This window comes from Bombina bombina, chromosome 2, assembly GCF_027579735.1.
Source record: "Bombina bombina isolate aBomBom1 chromosome 2, aBomBom1.pri, whole genome shotgun sequence".
Classification (NCBI taxonomy): Eukaryota; Metazoa; Chordata; class Amphibia; order Anura; family Bombinatoridae; genus Bombina; species Bombina bombina.
In genome coordinates, this window is record NC_069500.1 from 604,700,247 (window position 1) to 604,723,654 (window position 23,408).

The following is a 23,408-nucleotide window of genomic DNA, read 5'->3' on the forward strand; positions in this document are numbered from 1 at the left end:
TCTGGGACTGAACTTAGCTACAAAAATAAAATAATATATTTTCTCAAATGTATTCTGCTGTGTTCTTAAATACAAATCTGTTTCTATTTACCTTGCTCTGTAAATTAGATCCACAACTACACAAATCATTACAGCCACGCAACGATTGGAGAAAGACGGTTTCGTCAACGATATGCTAAGTACAGAGGAGCTGCGGGCGGGGGATCACCGGTCTGGGTTTCATAAAGAAAAAGGAAAGTATTTAAAAAAAACAAAACGCTGCGATGTAAAGTTTAATTAATGAAAGTGTCCCTGTTTTTAATAGTATTTTTAAAAACCGGGAACTTATTCATGAAGCTTTACATTCAGTTACCTTTATTTAAAGCCTATATTAGAAGGCACTATGTATTCCACTGACCATGAAATATATACTAGATTACATCACTAGTTTATCTAGCCAATTGGTACTGGCTACCACCCAAATTTTACAGCTTGTGTGGATAAACTAGTGATCTCATCTAGTATATACTGATTGGCTAAGTGGAATATATAAAGCACTAAAAGAAGGGGTGAGAGCTTAGAGAGTACTATGTAATGACACCAAGCCAAGATATGGAGATTTAAGTATGAATTAATTCCTAGTTATTTTCCTAGTAGCACTTAACAAAGATTTAGCAATTTGCAAATTCAAAGTGTAAACAGATGCAAAAAGTAGGAAAAATACTATTAATAAAATGTTTCCTAAACACATGATAAGAACTCCACACTACTGTTTAACAATAATCATCAGAAGAAATGTCTGAAATTATTTAAAAAGGTTTCCAATTTACTTCTTATATCAACTTTACTTCATCCTCTTGGTATTGTTTGTTGAAAAGCAGGTAGGCAGTAGGAGCGTGCACGTAACTGGAGCAATATATGGCAGCAGTTTTGCAAGAATACTTTTAATAATGTTATACATTTGCAAGATCACTACCCCAGATATGTGCACTCTACATACCCAGGTATCCTCTTTAACATAGTATACAATTAGAATGAAGTAAATTTGATAAGAGAAGTAAATTGAAAACTTTCATTTTACAGGGACAGTCAACACCAGAATTTTTGTTGTTTAAAAATTAAGATAATTCCTTTATTACTTATTCCCCAGTTTTGCATAACCAACACTGTTACACAAATACACTTTTTACCTCTGTGAATACCTTGTGTCTAAGCCTCTGAAAACTGCGCCCTTGTTTCAGTTGGTTTGACAGACTTGCATTTTAGCCAATCAGTGCTCACTCCAGGGTAACTTCACGTGCATGAGCTCAATGTTATCTACATGAAACACATGAACTAATGCCCTCTAGTGGTCAAAATGCATTCAGATTAGAGGCAGTCTTCAAGGTCTAAGAAATTAACATATGAACCTCCTAGGTTTAGCTTTCAACTAAGAATACCAAGAGAACAAAGCAAAATTGGTGATAAAAGTAAATTGGAAAGTTGTTTAAAATGGCATGCCCTATTTAAATCATGAAAGCTTTTTTTGGACTTGACTCTCCCTTTAAATTGTATTTTCTATCTGAATCAATGAAGAAACTTTTGGGTTATTATGTCCCTTTAAAATATAGGCCACTGCTTGAAAAATTAGAATTTCTCATTAGTGTTTCCACTTACTTCTTTAAATACCCTAAAGCTCCAAGCCTGTCAAGAACCTCTGTTTTAGAAACCAGAAACAGATTGCAATTGGTTAGATGTAATTATTTGTCAAAGGTTTTTACACGAGCATTAAAGCAGGAATCATTCTGTATCTGTTCATGAACAAAATTCATATGAATTGGGGACATGGCAAAATATTTTCTCATTAGTACAGTTCAGAATTTGATAAAGCAGTCAAATTACATCCATGATACAAACATTTTTAAACAAAGGCTGTAGGCACATTAGCAGGTGTAGTGAAGTGGACTGGATGGTAACAATCTTACACCCACTGCTCTTGAGAACGGCCTCTACAACAAGCTCTTGTTTGCGATTTCCAGAAATGAGAACAAAATGATTTGTCCCATAATTAACATCATCTCCTATTTTGGTTTTATACCTATGAGTAAGCCTAAAATGCTTGAAAAATATCACATGATCTATTTATTAACAGCATATTTGCCAATATCTACTACTTAAAGTTTCAACCATAATAATCTCCTGGCAAAACTGTCTATCATCATACCCTTAAACATAAGGCTTCAACAGATCTGCTGTAACTTCAGCTATGAAAGAAAAAGTAAGTCTTCAACATATTGCCTTGTCCAACGTAGAATAAGAGACTATGAGGCCCATTTATCAAGCTTCGAATGGAGCTTGTGGGCCCGTGTTTTTCTGGCGAGTCTTCAGACTCGCAAGAAACAGCAGTTGTGAAGCAGCGGTCTTAAAGACCGCTGCTCCATAACCCTGTCCGTCTCCTCTGAGAAGACGGACAGGAATCGCCACAATTCAACCCGATCGAGTATGATCGGGTTGATTGACACCTCCCATGCTGGCGGCCCAAGTCTGCAGAGGGCGGCGTTGCACCAGCAGCTCTTGTGAGCTGCTGGTGCAATGCTGAATACGGAGAGCGTATTGCTCTCCGCATTCAGCGAGGTCTTGAGGACCTGATCCGCACTGTCGGATCAGATCCGCAAGACCTTTGATAAATAGGCCTCTTTGGCTACAATCAGATCTCTTCCTATGTCAGCTTGCAAATATTCTGCATTTTAGGACATAGCTGAGGGAAATGCACAATGAAATATATCTATTCAAAGGGGCATATTCAGAGGCGTAACTAGAAACCACAGGGCCCAGGTGCAAAAAACACTAAATAAATGCTAGATATAATGATTCATTCAAAGAATAGATTAGTCTGTAAATAACATGTAGATGTATTTTTTATATTTTCATTAGCTTAAATATTGACAAAATAAGAGTAAAGTATTAGTGTCTGTAAAACAATGGGAGCTGCCATGTTGTAACTTAGGTTACCTTTTCTGCTGTGGCCAATTAGGGACAGTTATAAATAGGTCACTGGAGAGTGTGCAGCCAATGGCTGTGGAGAATATAACAGTGATCTGCACTTCCATTTTTAACAGGATCTGAAAAGCTCCTAATTTAAGAATGGAATTACCGGAAAGGGGGACAAAATAAATAATGAAAGTATATATATATATATATATATATATATATATATATATATATATACACACACATATATATATATATATATATATATATATATATATATATATATATATATATATATATATATATATATATATATATATATATATATATATATATATATAATTTTATATTACCATCTCAAAGTGTTTAATGTCCCTTTAAAGGATCATTCTTTGCTGGTGAATGTTACTAGGGTGAGCCAAAATAACAGTTTTTTAATCCTGACCTGTTTATATGTATGTATTAATAAGCTGTGCAAGCCAATAGTTCTTTTTGTGGTACAGAAAAATACATTACAGACTATTTCTTCTCTTGTCTGGTCTCACGCGTAATCAGCAATAGACAAACATGAAACGAAACAGACACTTTTACCAGTTGATATGAATCTGTTTGAGCTATTTATCTCACATATGAGAAGCACTTTACTAATCAAACTTTCTCCACAAAAATCAAGCCACCAAAATAATACATGTAAGCATTTCCAGTGCAGCATGTATATTAAAGGAACAGTCTACTTGACAATTGTTATTCTTAAAAAAATAATCCCTTTATTACTCATTCCTTAGTTTTGCATAACCAACACTTTTTACCTCTGTGATTATATTGTATCTGAGCCTCTGCAGACTGACCCCTTATCTCAGTGATTTTCACAAGCTTGCATTTTAGCCAATCACTGCTGTCTCATGAGTAACTCCACAGGAATAAACACAATATTATCTATATGGCAAACATGAGCTAGCATTATCTGGTTGGGAAAAACTAATAAAATGTGCTTAGATAAGAGGCAGCCTGCTGGGGTTTATACACAGGTAGAAATTTAGAGGTTTACAAGAAGTATATTAAAATAACAATGTTGGTTGTGAAAAGCTGGAGAATGGGTAGTAAAGGCGTTATCTATCTTTGTAAACAATAAACATTTTCAAGTAGACTGTCCCTTTAATGTTTTAAGAAAGTGAGGCTTAATTTCAAGAAGGGTGTGGAATTGGTGGATTAAACCTAAATGGGCATGGCTTGTGCAGAAGTGGCTAAAGGGGGCTACCATGGTGTCTACATTGATTACTGAAGCAGTGTTCAAAACATGCTTGATCATATTTCAACATACAAATAAGCAGCATTGATAACAATCATGCCTTGATCCCTGCAAAGCTGAAAGCAGTGGTCACTCAGTATGAAAATGTGTTTGTTCTTTCTCTAGGTAACTTTATTTGAAAAAGCAGGAATGTAAGGTTAGGAGCCGGACCATTTTTGGTTCAGAACACTGGGTAGCGCTTGATGATTGGTGGCTAAATTTAGCCAACCAATCAGTAAGTACTACCAAGGTCCGGTCCGGCTCCTAAGCTTACATTCCTGCTTTTTTAAATAAAGATACCAAGAGAAAGAAGAAAATGGATAATAGGAGTAAATTAGAAAGTTGTTTAAACTTCATGCTCTATCTGAATCATGAAAATATATGGGTTTCATTAACTAGGTAATATTTATCTGTAAGCAAATAGCCGAATTGTGTAACGATCTAAGGTAGAGCCCTGTATTGAGTAGATACTACAACTGGACGCGGTATACTCACCAGGCTTTGCACTGGCTCCTTATGACACGGCACAGTCCTCACTAAACATGACAGCCGCAAAACCACACTGACAGATCGCTGCGCTCTGTAAATACCCCACATGCCGCTCGCACAACCGCTTATGTCTACTACACAGAAGTCCCTAATCTGTGTTTGATTGCAAGTGGCTGGCAGTGATCGGAACTCGACTTCTTTACCTAACAAGAAACTGTTCTGTTTTGAGTGACACCTATCGTCGGCATTTGAAACTGCGTTTTACAGAAATGTCCGTGCACAGTCTGGCTGCTACTCTGTGCGGTGCACCTGCTAAATTCAGAAACCAATATTTATTTATAACGAAGCACTAGCTGATAAATATTAATCTATTTTTTATTGTAATCAGTAATAAACAATATTGTAACAGTGACACGTGCATAGTGATATATTAATAATAATGAATACATCAGGTACTTTTGTCCCGAGTAAAGCTTTAAAAGGGAAACCGATGCACTCTTTGGGGCAGACGAATGTCCTCTGAGCCAAAATCTAAATGTTTCATCCTGGCTTGATATTCCCACTGTACTATCTGCTAAACTCTGTAGATCACCAGATGAAAGACTCATATTCACATGTACTCTGATTATTATAGAGGTCTGGTATAAAGTTTAAACAAAGAACAAGATAATACTACAGCAACATAGTGCATAGCATTTGTTAGTCTTAAAGGGACAGTTTACCCTAAACAAATTTCTCCCCTTTATTTTGTTCCAATTTTACCTGCTGGAGTGTATTATTACATTGTTTACAAATAGCTCATTTACCTTTAAATTGCATTAAAAATAGCTGATTTTGCCTATGGTATGTTACCTATCTATAATTTAACCCCTTAGTGACCATTTTTCAATTTTCTTGCAGTTAAAGGGACATTATACACTCGATTTTTCTTTGCATAAATGTTTTGTAGATTATCCATTTATATAGCCTATACAGCTTTTTTTTTTTAAAAAAAAATATAGTTTTGCATATTTTTAAATAACATTGCACTGATTTTCAGACTCCTAACCAAGCCCCAAAGTTTTTGAAGAATACCGAGGTATACCTCCTCCAGCTTGCTTCTGTTTGTGTAAAGGGTCTTTTCATATGCAGAGGAAGGGAGAGGGGGAGTGACTGAATATTTCCCACTTTAAGTGGGTGTTCTAGCTAATCCTTTTAACTGAGCTAAACTGCATTAAAAATAGCTGATTTTGCCTATGGTATGTTACCTATCTATAATTTAACCCCTTAGTGACCATTTTTCAATTTTCTTGCAGTTAAAGGGACATTATACACTTGATTTTTCTTTGCATAAATGTTTTGTAGATGATCCATTTATATAGCCTATACAGCTTTTTTTTAAAAAAATATATAGTTTTGCGTATTTTTAAATAACATTGCGCTGATTTTCAGACTCCTAACCAAGCCCCAAAGTTTTTGAAGAATACCGAGGTATACCTCCTCCAGCTTGCTTCTGTTTGTGTAAAGGGTCTTTTCATATGCAGAGGAAGGGAGAGGGGGAGTGACTGAATATTTCCCACTTTAAGTGGGTGTTCTAGCTAATCCTTTTAACTGAGCTAAACTGCATTAAAAATAGCTGATTTTGCCTATGGTATGTTACCTATCTATAATTTAACCCCTTAGTGACCATTTTTCAATTTTCTTGCAGTTAAAGGGACATTATACACTTGATTTTTCTTTGCATAAATGTTTTGTAGATGATCCATTTATATAGCCTATACAGCTTTTTTTTTAAAAAAAATATAGTTTTGCGTATTTTTAAATAACATTGCGCTGATTTTCAGACTCCTAACCAAGCCCCAAAGTTTTTGAAGAATACCGAGGTATACCTCCTCCAGCTTGCTTCTGTTTGTGTAAAGGGTCTTTTCATATGCAGAGGAAGGGAGAGGGGGAGTGACTGAATATTTCCCACTTTAAGTGGGTGTACTAGCTAATCCTTTTAACTTAGCTAAACTGAAAGCTTCTAAGTAAGTTTTTAAACGGTTTTATACTGGATTTTTAGATCAATATCTGTGCATATTATTCTTTACAGTAGTGTCTATTACATGGAGGTAAATGAAAATTGGTGTATACTGTCCCTTTAAGGACTAGGACTATTTTTACATTTCTGCTGTGTTTGTGTTTAGCTGTAATTTTCTTCTTTCTAAAGATACCATTATTTTCATCATATCTTATAATCCTATATTATAAAAGACAAGAGTTTGTCTGAAGCCGTCATGCGCAGTTCAGACAAACTCTTGCAGCTGATCGCACGCGCAGGGGGTGAAAGAACGCAGCGCGAGGACCCGGCAGCAGAGATGATCGCACGCGCAGGGGGTGAAAGAACGCAGCGCGAGGACCCGGCAGCAGAGATGATCGCACGCGCAGGGGGTGAAAGAACGCGAGAGAGAGAGAGAATGAATATATCACACAACACGGCCCGTGTCAACGGGCTTTAGGACTAGTTTACTATAAAAAAGATTATAAAATATGATGAAAAAAATGAAAAAAACACACTTTTTCTAAATTTGACCCCCAAAATCTGTTACACATCTAGAACCACCAAAAAACACCCATGCTAAATAGTTTCTAAATTTTGTCCTGAGTTTAGAAATACCTGATGTTTACATGTTCTTTGCTTTTATTGCAAGTTATAGGGCAATAAGTACAAGTAGCACTTTGCTATTTCCAAACCATTTTTTCTTTCCAATGGCATGGAGAGTCCACAAATCCATTCAATTACTAGTGGGAATTCAACTCCTGGCCACCAGGTGGAGGCAAGGAACACGCCAGCAAAGCTTCAAGTATCCTCCCACTACCTGGAGTTGAATGGATTTGTGGATTCTCGATGCTAGGAAATAAAATAATTTATCAGGTAAGTATAAATTATGTTTTTAAGCAAGTATAGACAGCTCTTTTCCCAAAAAAGGAGCAGAAACTGTCAGTTATCTGTGGCTTAAAACCAACTAGTATATGGCTCACAAAGTGTGTGATTATATAATATATTCTCTAGTTCCAAGCATTTATAGGGTTAAACAGTTTAATCTGAAAAGATATATAATAGATACCTAAAAAAATATATAATAAAATATATAAAAAGTGTCAGCATAATTAGAAAACACAAATCAATGCGGTAAAAATTGATACAAAACATAAAAATATTCACAAATTCATATGCCAATTCATGCGATACATAAACAACTTAGGTTAAAAACATAGGTTACAAAATATTGGGTTTAAAAACATCTGACTGGGCTTAAAGGGACAGTTTACTCAAAAATTTTCTCCCCTTTAATTTGTTCCCAATGATCCACTTTACCTGCTGGAGTGTATTAAATTGTTTAGCTCCTTTACCCTTATATTGGCATTTGAAATTGTTAATTTAGCATGTGGTATCCCCACCTATTCTGAAAGTTTGTGGCCGCGCGTACCAGCTATAGATAAGCTTTGTAAACACAGCCAGCAGAAGAAATTACACTCCCAGTCGGATATAGCAGAGATAAGGTAATACAATGTTGATTTTCCATTCTTCTCTCAAAGTACTGGTGATTGTTTTAAGGACAGATATAAGATAAAGAAGCAGGTATATGTGCACAATGTGATACAGTAATGAGATCTGATTATACCTTCAAGCTCAACCCATTTTATTAGGTTGTGGCTTCAAAACACAAAATCAGAGCTTTAATATACACAAATAAGCCTTAAAAAGCTAATTTTCATAAATTTTTTACTCTGCAGTTGGTAAAAAAAGCAATTGTAAACACATTAAGGGAAAAACTATTTTACAGTATACTGTCCCTTTAAGTGCTCATGGGTGTTGCGAACTACAAAAATGTGTAGCAAACACTTGTGCTCTGTATAACAATTCACCAATATACCCAAATTAAATGAAAACAGTCTCCAGGAAATATTGAACAGCGAAGGGATTCCTAGAAATAAAGACAAGAAAAAACTTGTCACCAGCAAAGAATAGTTCAACAACCAAGGTGTCCAAATTTACTTACACCGGAAGGTGTTTGGAGTCGTTCCTCTATCTAGATATAAGAGACAGTGAGCTTGCCTCGCTCAGGTGCTTGTCTCCTCGGGATCACCACTGTTTTCATTTGATTTGGGTATATTGGCAAATTGTTCTACGGAGCACAAGTGTTTGCTACACATTTTCCTAGTTCGCAATACCCATGAGCACTTAAGCCCAGTCAGATGTTTTTAAATCCAATATTTTGTAACCTATGTTTTTAACCTAAATTTTTTATGTATCGTATGAATTGGCATATGAATTTGTGAATGTTTTTATGTTTTGTATCAGTTTTTACCACATTGATTTGTGTTTTCTAATTATGCTGACACTTTTTATATATTTTATTATATATTTTTTTATGTATCTATTATATATCTTTTCAGATTAAACTGTTTAACCCTATAAATGCTTGGTACTAGAGAATATATTATATAATCACACCCTTCGTGAGCCATATACTAGTTGGTTTTAAGCTTTTTTTAGCGCCACAGATAACTGACAGTTTCTGTTTCTTTTTTGGGAAAAGAGCTGTCTATTCTTGCTTAGAATATGGTAGATTTGGGTATAGGAGAAATCCCAATTAATCTGTTGGTTTTACCAATTATATTTGCTAGCGCCGTTTAATTCCCTGTTCTTCCTGCTATAAATTATGTTTTTTTCAAAATTGTAACACTGATATCTGTCAGGAATCCCTGAATAACCCTTCACATTTATATATTTTTTTTTTAGTAGACAACCCAATGTATTGATATAGGCCTTATTTTGTTAACTTTTTCACTAACTTTTTTTTTACAAACGTTAGGTTTCTCACTGAAATTATTTACAAACAGCTTGTGAATTTGTGGCACAAATGGTTGTCCCCTTTGTTCAGAAATAGCAGACATATATGACTTTGGCATTATTTTTTGTAATTAGAAGGCCGCTAAATGCCGCTGCGCACCACACTTGTATTATGCCCAGCAGTGAAGGGGTTGATTAGGTAGCTTGTAGGGTTAATGTTAGCTTTAGTGCAGTGTAGTAGACAACCCAAAGTATTAATCTAGGCCCATTTTGGTATATTGCATGCTACCATTTCCAGGGCCGTCTTTAATATTGACTGGACCCTGGGCAAACATTTTCTTGGGCCCCCACCCCATGCAATTTCGCTCTCCACCCCAACATCCAAAAAAACAACTAAATCAATTTATTTTATAATTTTTTTTAAAATAATTCCCCAGCAGTGGATCATCCACTGCTGGGCTAATTATTTAAAAAAAAAATGAAATAAATTGCAATGTGTGAAACTGGACCTAAGCAGTACTAATAAGTAAATACATATATAAATTTCTCCACTGTGGATTAATTTAATATATTTACTAATTAATTAATTAATTAATTAAATGTTGGTTTTTAATTTATTAATATATTTTTTAAGTACATAAATATTTAATGCAATGCACAACATTGCATAGTAAAAATCAGTGGCGGACCTAATATCTACAGGGCCCTGGGGGAAGAATTTTTATTTTTTTATTATACACACAAACACACACTCTCCAGAGCATACACATATATATTTACACACAAACACACGCTCTCCAGAGCATACACATATACATGTACACACAAACACACACTCTCCAGAGCATACACATATACATGTACACACAAACACACACTCTCCAGAGCATACACATGTACACACAAACACACACTCTCCAGAGCATAAACATATATATGTACACACAAACACACAGTCTCCAGAGCATACACATACACATGTACACACAAACACACACTCTCCAGAGCATACACATACACATGTACACACAAACACACAGTCTCCACAGCATACACATACACATGTACACACAAACACACACTCTCCAGAGCATACACATATACATGTACACACAAACACACACTCTCCAGAGCATACACATGTACACACAAACACACACTCTCCAGAGCATAAACGTATACAAGTACACACAAACACACAGTCTCCAGAGCATACACATACACATGTACACACAAAGACACACTTTCCAGAGCATAAACATATACATGTACACACAAACACACACTCTCCAGAGCATACACATACACATGTACACACAAACACACACTCTCCAGAGCATAAACATATACAAGTACACACAAACACACAGTCTCCACAGCATACACATACACATGTACACACAAACACACACTCTCCAGAGCATACACATATACATGTACACACAAACACACACTCTCCAGAGCATACATATGTACACACAAACACACACTCTCCAGAGCATACACATGTGTACAAACACACACTACAGAGCACACACATAATTATGGACACACTCTATATAATCCTATACATGTATATATACAAATACTACATACACACACTTCCCTGTTACACACACATGCTTTACAGCATACATAATAATATAACCACACTTGGCATAACAAACAGCACACATTAAATAAACGACAACTAAATGGCATCTCACAGAATTATTTTAGATGGGGTGTTTTATTATTTCCAATGAAAGTGGAAAAGGTTCTATTAATCTGTATTGGGGCCAATATTAAAAATACAAAGTATGTGTGCACTGTGCAGTATACTGAGGTGTGTCTGACCTGGGGGAATCCTGACACTTGGGGAGAATAAGATCAGCTATGGATCATCTAATCAATCAAGCTGATGCTTTTCAATGTGATTCTGGTGTGAGGTTAGCTGGTTAAAGAGATTTAGGGCTGGTTAAAGAGATTTAGGGCAGCCAACAGGAGCAAAGCAAGGTAAAGACTGAGGAGGAAGCATGGGGGTGCAGACAAATATATATATAGCAGAACTACTATGGGAAGCTGTAAAATCTGAGACAGAGAGACAAAAAATCTAATCTATAAAAATAAACCTTACCTTAATGCGTATGTGCACTCACTTATTCTTCCCACTGACACCTTTCTACAAAGTACTGTTCCCCTTACAAGCTTCAGTTAGTTGATCTTAGGGCCACAGCAGAAAGAGCAGGGCTATGGGGACATGCAGACTGGATGCTGTCTGTCCAAGGCTGCATGGATACAGTGTGAGATGAGTCACACAGCCTCAAGACTGAAGGCAGCAGTGTCTGCAGCTGTACAGATGTTCAAATCCTCACGTGCCTGCCGCTCCAACTTTCTGCTGCATGCACCTACAGTCAGCCCTACCCTGAACAATCCCCACCACCAGAGCAGTTACCTGGTAACAGTGGTAACCCCAGCAGGACTTTTTCTGATGCAGTGGGATTGGCTGGATGCCGAGTTAGGGCTTCGCATTCAGTGCTGCTGTGCACACCTAAAACAGCACATGGCACTAGCTTGTCATGTCACATGACACTGGCACAGTCTGGCACAGTTTCTCACAAATAAATATAAGCAGAGAACTTTTGACTGTCACACAATTAGGACTGACAACAGCAGTCTGGCATGAACAAAAACAAATATTTTTTTTTAGGAATCCTGGGCCCCGCAACCAAGACTGGGCCCTGGGCAGCTGCCCCTTTTGCCCTGTGTTAAAGACGGCCCTGACCATTTCACTGCCAAATGTGATCAAATAAAAAAAAATCGTCAAGTTTTTGACTAACTTTAGGTTTCTCACTGAAATTATTTACAAACAGCTTGTGCAATTATGGCACATATGGTTGTAAATGCTTCTCTGGGGTCCCCTTTGTTCAGAATTAGCAGACATATATGGCTTTGGCTTTGCTTTTTGGTAATTAGAAGGCTGCTAAATACCGCTGTGCACCACACTTGTATTATGCCCAGCATTTAAGGCAGAGGCGTAACTAGAAACCTCAGGGCCCCGGTGCAAGAATCCATGAAGGCCCCACCCCCCCTTAAAATTTTTGATTTTTATACATTCAATTTTTCAGGGGAGAGAGAGGGAGGGGAGAGGAGAGGGAGGGGAGAGAGGGGGAGAGAGGGGGAGAGGAGAGGGAGGGGAGAGAGAGGGAGGGGAGAGAGGGGAGGGAGGGGAGAGAGGGAGAGGAAGGGGAGAGGGAAGGGAGAGAGAGAGGGAGGGGAGGGAGAAGAGAGAGAGGGAGGGGAAAGAGAGAGAGAGGAAAGAGAGAGAGAGAGAGACAGTGGAGAGAGAGAGAGACAGGAGAGAGAGACAGGGGAGAGAGAGAGACAGGGGGAGAAAGAGAGACAGGGGAGAGAGAGAAACAGGGGAGAGAGAGAGACCGGAGAGAGAAAGCAGGGAGAGAGATAGAGAGAGAGAGAGACAGGGGGAGAGAGAGAGAGACAGGGGGAGAGAGACAGGGGAGAGAGAGACAGGGGGACAGAGAGACAGGGGGAGAGAGATAGACAGAGGAGAGAGAGAGAGACAGGAGAGAGAGAGAGACAGAGGAGAGAGAGAGAGGGGAGAGTGAGAGAGACAGGGGAGAGAGACAGGGGAGAGAGAGAGAGACAGGGGAGAGGGAGAGAGAGACAGGGGAGAGAGAGACAGGGGAGAGAGAGAGTGAGACAGGGGGAGAGAGAGAGAGACAGGGGAGAGAGAGATAGGGGAGAGAGAGAGTGTCAGGATGCAAGAATCCACCCCCCCCCCTTAAAAATTTTGTTTTTTATACATTCAATTTTTCAGGGGAGAGAGAGGGAGGGGAGAGGGAGGGGAGAGAGAGGGAGGGGAGGGAGCGGAGAGAGGGGGAGGGATTGGAGAGAGGGGGAGAGAGGGGAGGGAGGGGAGAGAGGGAGAGGAAGGGGATAGAGAGGGAAGGGAGGGAGGGGAGGGAGGAGAGAGAGAGGGAGGGGAGAGAGGAGAGACAGGGGGAGAGAGAGAGAGACAGGGGGAGAGAGAGAGAAAGGGGGAGAGAGAGAGAGAGAGAGAGAGAGAGAGGGAGAGAGAGAGAGACAGGGGGAGAGAGAGAGACAGAGGAGAGAGAGAGACAGGGGAGAGAGAGAGACAGGGGAGAGAGAGGGGAGAGTGAGAGAGACAGGGGAGAGAGAGAGAGAGAGAGAGACAGGGGAGAGAGAGAGAGCGAGACAGGGGGAGAGAGTGAGAGACAGGGGAGAGAGAGACAGGGGAGAGAGAGATAGGGGAGGGAGAGAGTGTCAGGATGCTGAGACTGCATCCTGTCTCACATGGAGGATGTACACCAGTCTGGCCATAAAAGGAAGTGCAGGAAATGAGCAGCATCACACAGTATGCACCAGAGTCAGCAAGAGAGGTTGGTAAAATGGCTGCCAGCAGCACATGGCAAACAAAACAGGGAAAAAACCCTGACAGTACCCTCCCCTCAACGACTCCTCCCCCACGGGAGGACAAAAGGCTTATTGGGGAAACGGGCATGGAATGCACGGAGGAGGGCAGGAGCATGAATATCAGAGGAGGGAACCCATGAACGCTCCTCCGGACCGTAGCCCCTCCAGTGAACCAAATACTGTACACAGCCCTTGGACATACGAGAGTCAGTAATGCTGCTTACCTCATACTCCTCATGGTTGTAAACAAAGATAGGATGGGGACGAGGCAACACAGTGGTAAACCGATTACAAACCAATGTTTTCAAGAGGGAGAGATGAAAAACATTGGAGATGCGCATTGCAGGAGGAAAGTCAAGAGCGCAGGCCACATGATTGACCCATCGGAGTATTCGAAAAGGACCAACATAACAGGGAGCCAGTTTATTGGAAGGCACACAAAGGAAGCATTAATAGCACTATTACGAGCAAACTCTGCCTAAGGTAACAGTTCAGACCAATTATTGTGGTGATCTGAGACATAGCAACGGAGGAACTGTTCCAGAGCTTGATTAGACCGTTCCGCAGCCCCATTGGATTGAGGGTGATATGTCGAGGAGAAGGAAAGCTGGATCCCCATTTTAGCACAAAAGGAACGCAAAATCTGGAGACAAACCCGGCTACCCCGGTCCGACACTATCGCCTTGGGTAACTTCTTCAAGGGAATGCAATGTGACATTTTAGAAAAACGGTCAACCACCATAATGATAACAGTATTGCCATTGGAAACAGGGAGCTCGACAATGAAGTCCATGGAAAGATGTGTCCAATGACCCTCACCATTAGCAATAAGTTGAAGAAGACCCACAGGAAGACATCGAGGAATCTTATTCTGTGCACAAACTGAGCAGGAGACAACATACGCAACAACATCAGAACGAAGACCTGGCCACCAGAATTGTCGAGTGACAGACCAAATCATTTGGTTCTTGCCTGGGTGACCTGAGGCTTTAGGATAGTGGTAAGTGTGCAAAAGTTTAGTTCGAAGATTCTCAGGAACATAACACTTACCACCGAGGCAAAAAATGGACCGAAGCAAAACAGGAATGGAGTGCTTTGATACAAAAGCACTGTCAATGAAATAGCCCACAGCACCGGAGTCAACAAGAGCATGGGTGACTATGGAGGAGTCCACCCAGGAAAGGACAACCATGACCAAAGATTTCTCTTTTAGCGGTTCCCGGGGACGAGGATAAACCACCCAAGGTCTGCCCCCGACAGGACCTTAGGTGTGAGCATTTCCCGGCCGTGTAGGACAAGACTTCAAAAGGTGGCCCTGTAACCCACAATAGAGGCAGAGCCTCTCCCTCCTCCTAAAGGCCCTCTCCGCCGTGGAGAGACGCGTGAATCCCAACTGCATCGGCTCAGTAGTACCTGGTGACTCGGGACCAGGAGGCATGGGAGGAGAGGGAGGCATGGATGGGAACAAACACGTAGGAGACAACAGAAAAGGAGGCTTCCGCAAGCGCTCCTTGAATGAGGGACTCTCTCTGAGTCTGATGTCAATTAGGATCAAAAAAGACACCAATGCCTTGAGATCCTCTGGTAAATCTCTGCAGCAACTTCGTCTTTAATCACTTCAGAGAGCCCATGAAAGAAGGCGGCAACAAGGGCTTCATTCTTCCAACCTACCTCTGCGACAAGTGTATGGAACTCAATGGCATACTGAGCAACAGATCTTGTACCTTGCTGAATGGACATGAGTTGTTTAGCAGCAGAGGAGGAGCGAGCCAGAACATCAAATACCCTTTGAAAGGAGGTCACAAATTCAGGGTAATTTGAAATCACAGGTTTATTAGTCTCCCACAAGGGATTAGCCCAGGCAAGAGCTGTGTCGGAGAGTAACGAGATGAGAAATCCCACCTTAGCTCTGTCAGAGGGAAACGCCTAAGGTAACATCTCAAAGTAAATGCCCACCTGGTTCAAAAACCCTCTGCACTGATTAGGATTGCCTCCATATCGCTGAGGTAGAGGTGCAGAACCGTACATGCTCCTGGTAGGACTAGGTGCAGCAGCGGAAACAGGAGCAGCCATAACTTGCGGGACACTTTGGTCCAAATGTGCAGTGCAAGTCAGCAGGGTTTACAGGGCTAGTGCAAATTGATCCAAGCGGTGATCCTGTTCATCCATCCTGGAAATTATGGCAGGTAAAGGTGGATTATTAGCACTATCAGGATTCATGGCCCTTGCGTAATGTCAGGATGCCAGGAATCAGACTGAGACGAGGAGTGCAAAAATAATCACACCTTTATTAATAACAAAAAATAATAAAAAGTCCACAAGTAAAATAACAAGCCAGGAATCAAAACCAGAGCTGGTAGTCAGACAAGCCGAGTCAGAAGCCAAAGTGAATAGTGAGATGAGCCGAGTCAGGAGCCAAAGCGAGTAGTCAGACGAGCCGGAATCAGGAACAAGGAGAACAACAGAGTCAGGAACAAGCCAGGGATCAGGAACCAGGAGGGACGTCAGACAGCCAGGTAATACACAGGAGCTCTCACAAACAGGTCTGAGACAACACAAGGGCAAAGCATACTGAACAGAGGCCCTTTAAATAATAAGTGATGACATCACAATTCTGAGACTGCATCCTCTCTCACACGGATGAAGTACACCAGTCTGGCCATAAAAGGAAGTGCAGGAAATGAGTAGCATCACATAGTATGCACATAGTATGCACCAGAGTCAGCAAGAGAGGTGAGTAAAATGGCTGCCAGTAGCACATGGCAAACAAAACAGGGGAAAAACCCTGACAGAGAGTGAGACAGGGGGAGAGAGAGAGAGAGACAGGGGAGAGAGAGACAGGGGAGAGAGAGATAGACAGGGGGGAGAGAGAGAGAGAGATGGGAGAGAGAGAGAGAGAGAGAGAGACAGGGGAGAGAGAGAGACAGGGGGAGAGAGAGAGCCATGGGAGAGAGAGAAACAGGGGAGAGAGAGAGAGACAGGGGAGAGAGAGAGAGAGACAGGGGAGTGAGAGACAGGAGAGAGAGAGATATGGGAGAGAGAGAGACAGAGAGGGAGAGAGAGAGACACAGGGGAGGGAGGAGAGACACAGGGGAGGGGGGTAGAGACACAGGGGGCACAGCGGTAGACACAGGGGAGGGGGGAGAGACAGAAGGGAAGGAGGGAGAGAGACACAGGGGCAGGAGGGAGAGAGACACAGGGGGGGAGGAGGGAGAGTGACATGGGGGGTGTCATGAGATGCAGGACACAGCAAAGATGGTACAACTCTATTTTATTGCAGAGCATTGAAACATACATCTGGTAGCAATGATCTCACTAACTGCATCACAGATAACCTGACCTAAGCCCCACCCCCAATCTGGTGACGTCACTTCCTGCTCTCATCACATCTTTCCCCTTTTCAAAGGACAAAGCATACATTTTTTTTCCATTTGAATGTAACAAATAACAAGGTATACAACAACAGTTTTGTATAGTATATAACGAATAACAAGTTACAGAAAATATAAACAACATGAATTACATCCTGACTTGAACATCGGGGTAGACTACCCTAGTCCACAGTGACCATGGGATTATTCTGCCCATACTTCTGGTCACTGTTCTAACTAAAGTTAATCCCGATATCGGGCCGGAAGTTTCACCACTCTTCCGCTTGATTTAACCCTACATGAACTGTCCTCTGATACAGAAGAAGGTGATTGAGAGTCCGCTGGAGGCAAATACATATCCCCGCTGAGATCTTGCTGAGGGGAAGGCACCCCTTTTAAAACAGGGGATCCCACCGGCGGTGGTACTGAGGCATCCAGTTCCAAACTCTCAGGTACAGGCTGAAGATGTTTTCGGTTACGGCGTGTAACTGTCCCTCCATCAGTAAAGACTACATAAGACCTTGGTTCTGGAGAGCGTCCAATTACCGTAGCAGGCGTCTTCCATTTCTTCTCATCATCCAGTTTAATTCTGACACTTTGCCCCGCATTCAGCTCCTGCAAGGGCCTTACAGACTGTCTCCTGTTGTAGAAGAATCGATAGCCCCTTTTTGCCTCTTCATCCCTCCTAAGGACTTTGTCCCGACGAATAGAGCTAGTAGGCTGGAAGACACCCACAGAGGGTAAGGTGGTGCGAATCTGGCATCCTAGCATCAGCTGTGCCGGGCTAACCCCGTTGCTTGAATGGGAGTCGCCCTATAGGACAGGAGGGCCAGGTACGGCTCAGATTGAGCTAGTACTTTGTCCCGACGAATAGATCTAGTAGACTGGAAGACACCCACAGAGGGTAAGGTGGTGCGAATCTGGCATCCTAGCATCAGCTGTGCCGGGCTAACCCCGTTGTTTGAATGGGAGTCATCCTATAGGACAGGAGGGCCAGGTACGGCTCAGATTGCTTTAAAAACTGCCCTTTGAGCCATTCCGTTGGCCTGCGGGTAATGTGGACTTGACGTGGAATGTATGAAATCATATTCCCTGCTGAAAGAACTGAACTCTGTGGAAGCGAACTGCATTCCGTTATCACTCACCAGCTCCATTGGTATGCCCCACTGGGCGAACAAGCTCTTGAGATGAGTGATAACAGCTTGACTTGTAATTTCATTCAAAGGTGCAATTTCTAAATACCTGGAATAGTAGTCGATCATGACTAAGAACTTTTTCCCGTGCAGTTCGCACAAATCAGCAGCTATTTTCTGCCACGGGCCTGCAGGCAGCGGAGGCACATTTAGACACATGACTTGCAATGTCAGAACTGATTCCAGGCCACCATACAGCCGTAGCTGTCCTTTCTCTGAACTCTGTAATACCTAAGTGGCCATCGTGAATCCTGTTTAACATCTCCTGCCGCATGCTAACAGGAATAACAATGCGGTCCTGGAACAGCACCAACCCATCCAGTTCCGTGAGCTGCGACCTTTCTGACTGGTAAGAACTTAAGGACATCCAGGCTGCCCGGCTCTCGGACCAATTCTTCTTTTATGTACTTTATAACTTCTTAAAGGTCTGTATCTAAATATGTCTCTTTATTTGTTCTAGATTTGGAGGCTGGAACTGAATCTACATACAACTTCACATCTGATTCCGCTGAAGACTCTTCAGCAGCAGCCAGCGAGAGCCTGGATAGTGTATACAGTTGTTTCCCCGGCACATGCACTGCCTGAACATTGAATCTGAGCAGCCTCATTAGAAGTCGCTGGCATCTTAGGGGTGTTTTGTCAATATAATAGGAATTGATTAGATGGACTAGCGGTTTATGATCAGTCTCCAGACTAAATTTCTCTAAACCCACTAGGTAACGCTGAAAGCGCTCACAGGCCCAAACTGCAGCCATGCACTCTTTCTCAATTTGGGCGTATTTTGACTCAGCAGCCGTCAGTGTACGGGAACAGTAGGCGATGGGCTGTAGCTCTTTTTCATTCAGCTGCAGGAGGGTGGCCCCTAACCCATAACTGCTCGCATCAGCACTAACCACAGTCTTTTTGGAAGGGTCGTAGAACCCCAACACTGGGGCAGACCCCAGCAGGGACTTGACCTGCATAAAAGATTCTTCCGGTGAAGGTCCCCAGACCAAGGCAACATCTTTCTTTAGCAACTCTGTGATAGGGTGTAGTATTGTGGATAAATCTGGAAGGAACCTGCCCACATAATTTACAAGGCCCAATATTTGTCTCAGCTCATGTACATCAGAAGGATTTTTCATCTGTTCAATAGCACAAATTTTCTCGGGGTCTGGCTTGATGCCATCCCCATTGATGATATGTCCAAAGTAACATAACTCAGTTTTCTCAAAATGGCATTTCTCTTTGTTTAGCTTCAGCCCGGACTCTCTGATAGTCTGCAGCACACAGCTCAATCACTGATCATGTTCCTCCAATGTAGACCCATACACTAAGATGTCGTCCATGACAACTGCCGTGCCCACGTGGTCTCTTAGGAGAGAACTCATTTCTCTTTGGAAGATCTCAGGAGCAGAGGATATCCTGAAGGCCCTCTCATGAATCACATTTCTTTTGGCCACAAAGTGGGCACTGAGTTTATTCATAACTATTTCAAAGTCAAATTCTTCCCCTTCTTGGAAAATAAAAGCATTGAACACTGGCTCCACATCTTTCCCCATAGAGTATAAAAGAGAATTAACTTGTACTTCACCACTCTCCTTGTCCAGCTTGGAAGCAATCCTGAAGTGCTAAAACCGCTGACGCCATGTGGGCCAAGTTGCAGACTGAGAGAAGTCAAAAGGCTCAGGTGGGGTAAACTTTGACATTGTCATCGTTCAGGAACAGAAGCGCAGGCAAGAACTTCTAACACCATGTCATGAGATGCAGGACACATGCAGGACACAGCAAAGATGGTACAACTCTATTTTATTGCAGAGCATTGAAACATACATCTGGTAGCAATGATCTCACTCACTAACTGCGACACAGACAACTGGACCTAAGCCCCGCCCCCAATCTGGTGACATCACTTCCTGCTCTCATCACAGGGGGGGAAGGAGGGAGAGAGACACAGGGGAGAAAGGAGGGTGAGACACACTGGGGAGGAAGGAGGGTGAGAGACACAGAGGGGGAAGGAGGGAGAGAGACACAGAGGGGGAAGGAGGGAGAGAGACACAGAGGGGGACGGAGGGAGAGAGACACAGGGGGGGAGGAGGGAGAGAGACAATAAATTGTTTTAGTGAAGCTGGGGCCCTGATAGGGGACCTCCCGGGGGCCCGGTCGCGACCTCGACTGCTGCATCACCGGTATTTCTGACCCTGATTTAAGGGGTTAATTAGGTAGCTTGTAGGGTTAATTTTAGCTTCAGTGTAGAGATCAGCCTCCCACCTGACACATCCCACCCCCTGATCCCTCCCTGAACCCCCTCAAACAGTTCTCTTCCCTCCCCCACCTCACAATTGTCACCGCCATCTTAAGTACTGGCAGAAAGTCTGCCAGTACTAAAATAAAAGGCTTTTTATATATATATATATATATATATATATATATATATATATATATATATATATATATATATATATATATATATATATTTACATTTTTTAAAATTTATTCTGCAGTGTTGAATCCCCCCTTAGCCCCCAACCTCCCTGATCCCCCCCCCAAACAGCTCTCTAACCCTCCCCTCTACCTATTTGCCACCATCTTGGGTACTGGCAGCTGTTTGCCAGTACCCAGTTGTTGTTATTATTTTTTTGCAGAAAAAAAGCAAAGTTTCTGTAGTGTAGCTGCCCCCCCTCAATAGCCTTCCCCCTCCCAGATCCCTGCCTTTCCCAACATTTGTTCCTCCTCCCTCTCCCTCCTTCCCATACATTTCCATACTTCCCATACATAGGGTTGCCACCTGGCCCTTAAAATACAGAACACGTGTAAGTTACACATGCTGCAGGGTGTGCAGGAAGGAATATGAATAGTGCTGACCAGAAACACAATACATGTTCCTCCCGGCTCCACACCCATACACTTGTAATATACTAGCACGCGCACACAGACACACAGGCGCGCTCTCCCCTCCGCCCCCCCCAGCGCGCTCCCGACCACTTGCGCGCACTGCATGAAGGGGATCTGGAACTGATCCAGCGATCGCTTCCAGCACTTGAAAACTCCAGAGGACGTGCCAGGCACATCCTTGGTCGTTGACAACCGTTTTTTGTAGAACGTGCCTGGCACGTCCTTGGTCATTAAGGAGTTAATATAGCAGAGGAAATTATACTCCCAGTGAGTGATAGGAAACATTAGTAATAAAATGTTAATTTCCAAATGGGATTTGTTAAATAGAGATATAATAATGAAGGATTTGTGTGTACTGAAAGTGATAAAATAAGATCAGATTTCCCTGCAAGCTCAACTTTATTTGATGGGTTGTGGTGTCAAAGTTCAAAACCAGCTATTTCACATACAACAATAAACACAAAGGATCAATTTCGCATCAGCAGAACTTTTTTTCAATTTCTGTGATGAAATTTTTTTTTTCTGCAGTTCACTTTGAAATTAAATGATAATAGTAACTAGTATTTTTATATAGCGCCTTTCTCCCAGTGGGACTCAAAGCGCTTGCTCTAGGAATTAACCAAATCGGCAGCTGAATAGTAATAGTTGTTATTATTACCCAATTTAATGGTACTCATTTTATTGACTTCGGAAGGATGAAGGGCTGAGTCAGCCCTGCCGGGATTTGAACCTCTGACCTTGGATCTTTTAAACAGGCTTTTTTGTAGTCAGGGAATTTACCAACTGAGCTACCTCACCAGCCTTAAGCAGTGTTTCTCAACCACGGGCCTCATGTACCCCCAACAGGGCAGGTTTTTATTGTAGCTGAACCAGTGCACAGGAGAAATAATCAGCTGATGGGTGAGAGCAAGTTAGTATTATGGTGTTACTGATCAGCTGATTATTTCACCTGTGCATTGGTTCAGCTATAATAAAATCTGGCATGCTGTGGGCACGTGAGGACCGCAGTTGAGAAACACTGCCCTAAAGCACCAGCTCATCTGCAAATTGTTGATTACCTGGATAATAAAACAGTCACACACACTCTGCTCACTTACACACACACTACATGCCCACACTGTGCTCACCGTCACACACACTCTGCTCATCGACACACACTCACACTACATGCACACACACTCTGCTCACTAACACACACACTACACGCACTCACTCTCTGCTTACCGTCACACACACTACATGCACACACTGTTCTCACCGTCACACACACACACTACATACACACTCTACAATGCTCACTAACACACACACACTACATAAACACATTCTGCTCACTAACACATACACTACATGCACACACACTCTGCTCACTAGCACACAAACTACATGCACTCACACTCTGCTCACTGACACACACACTACACACACTCACATTCTGTTCACTGACACACACACTACATGCACTCACACTCTGCTCACTGACACACACACTACATACACGCACACTCTGCTCACTAACACACACACACTACATAAACACATTCTGCTCACTAACACATACATTACATGCACACACTGTCACTCTGCTAACTGACGCACACACACTCTGCTCACTGACACATACAGACTACATTCACACACACTACATGCACATACATTCTGCTCACTCACACACACTACATGCACGCACACATTCTGCTCACTCACACACTACATGAACACACAAACTACATGCACACATACATACTATGTGCACACACACTCTACTCACTGACACACACTCTGCTCACTGACACACACTACATGCACACAGACTCTGTTCACTGACACGCACACTACATGCACACACACTCCTCACTGACACGCACACTACATGCACACACACTCTGCTCACTGACACGCACACTACATGGACACACACTCTACTCACTGACACACACTCTGCTCACTGACACACACTACATGCACACACACTCTGCTCACTGACACACACG

General features: G+C 42.0%; 1 protein-coding gene across 1 annotated transcript in view; it reads right to left on the reverse strand.

Annotated features, from left to right (window-relative positions):
• The window catches only part of FXN (frataxin), a 119,424-nt gene extending 114,525 nt beyond the window's left edge, over positions 1 to 4,899 (reverse strand). Inside the window, exon 1 of the mRNA XM_053702526.1 lies at positions 4,733 to 4,899. Coding sequence (XP_053558501.1) covers positions 4,733 to 4,834 — 102 coding nt within the window. The 5' untranslated portion in view covers positions 4,835 to 4,899. The remainder of the gene's footprint in view (positions 1 to 4,732) is intronic.
• Positions 4,900 to 23,408: the final 18,509 nt, after the last annotated feature.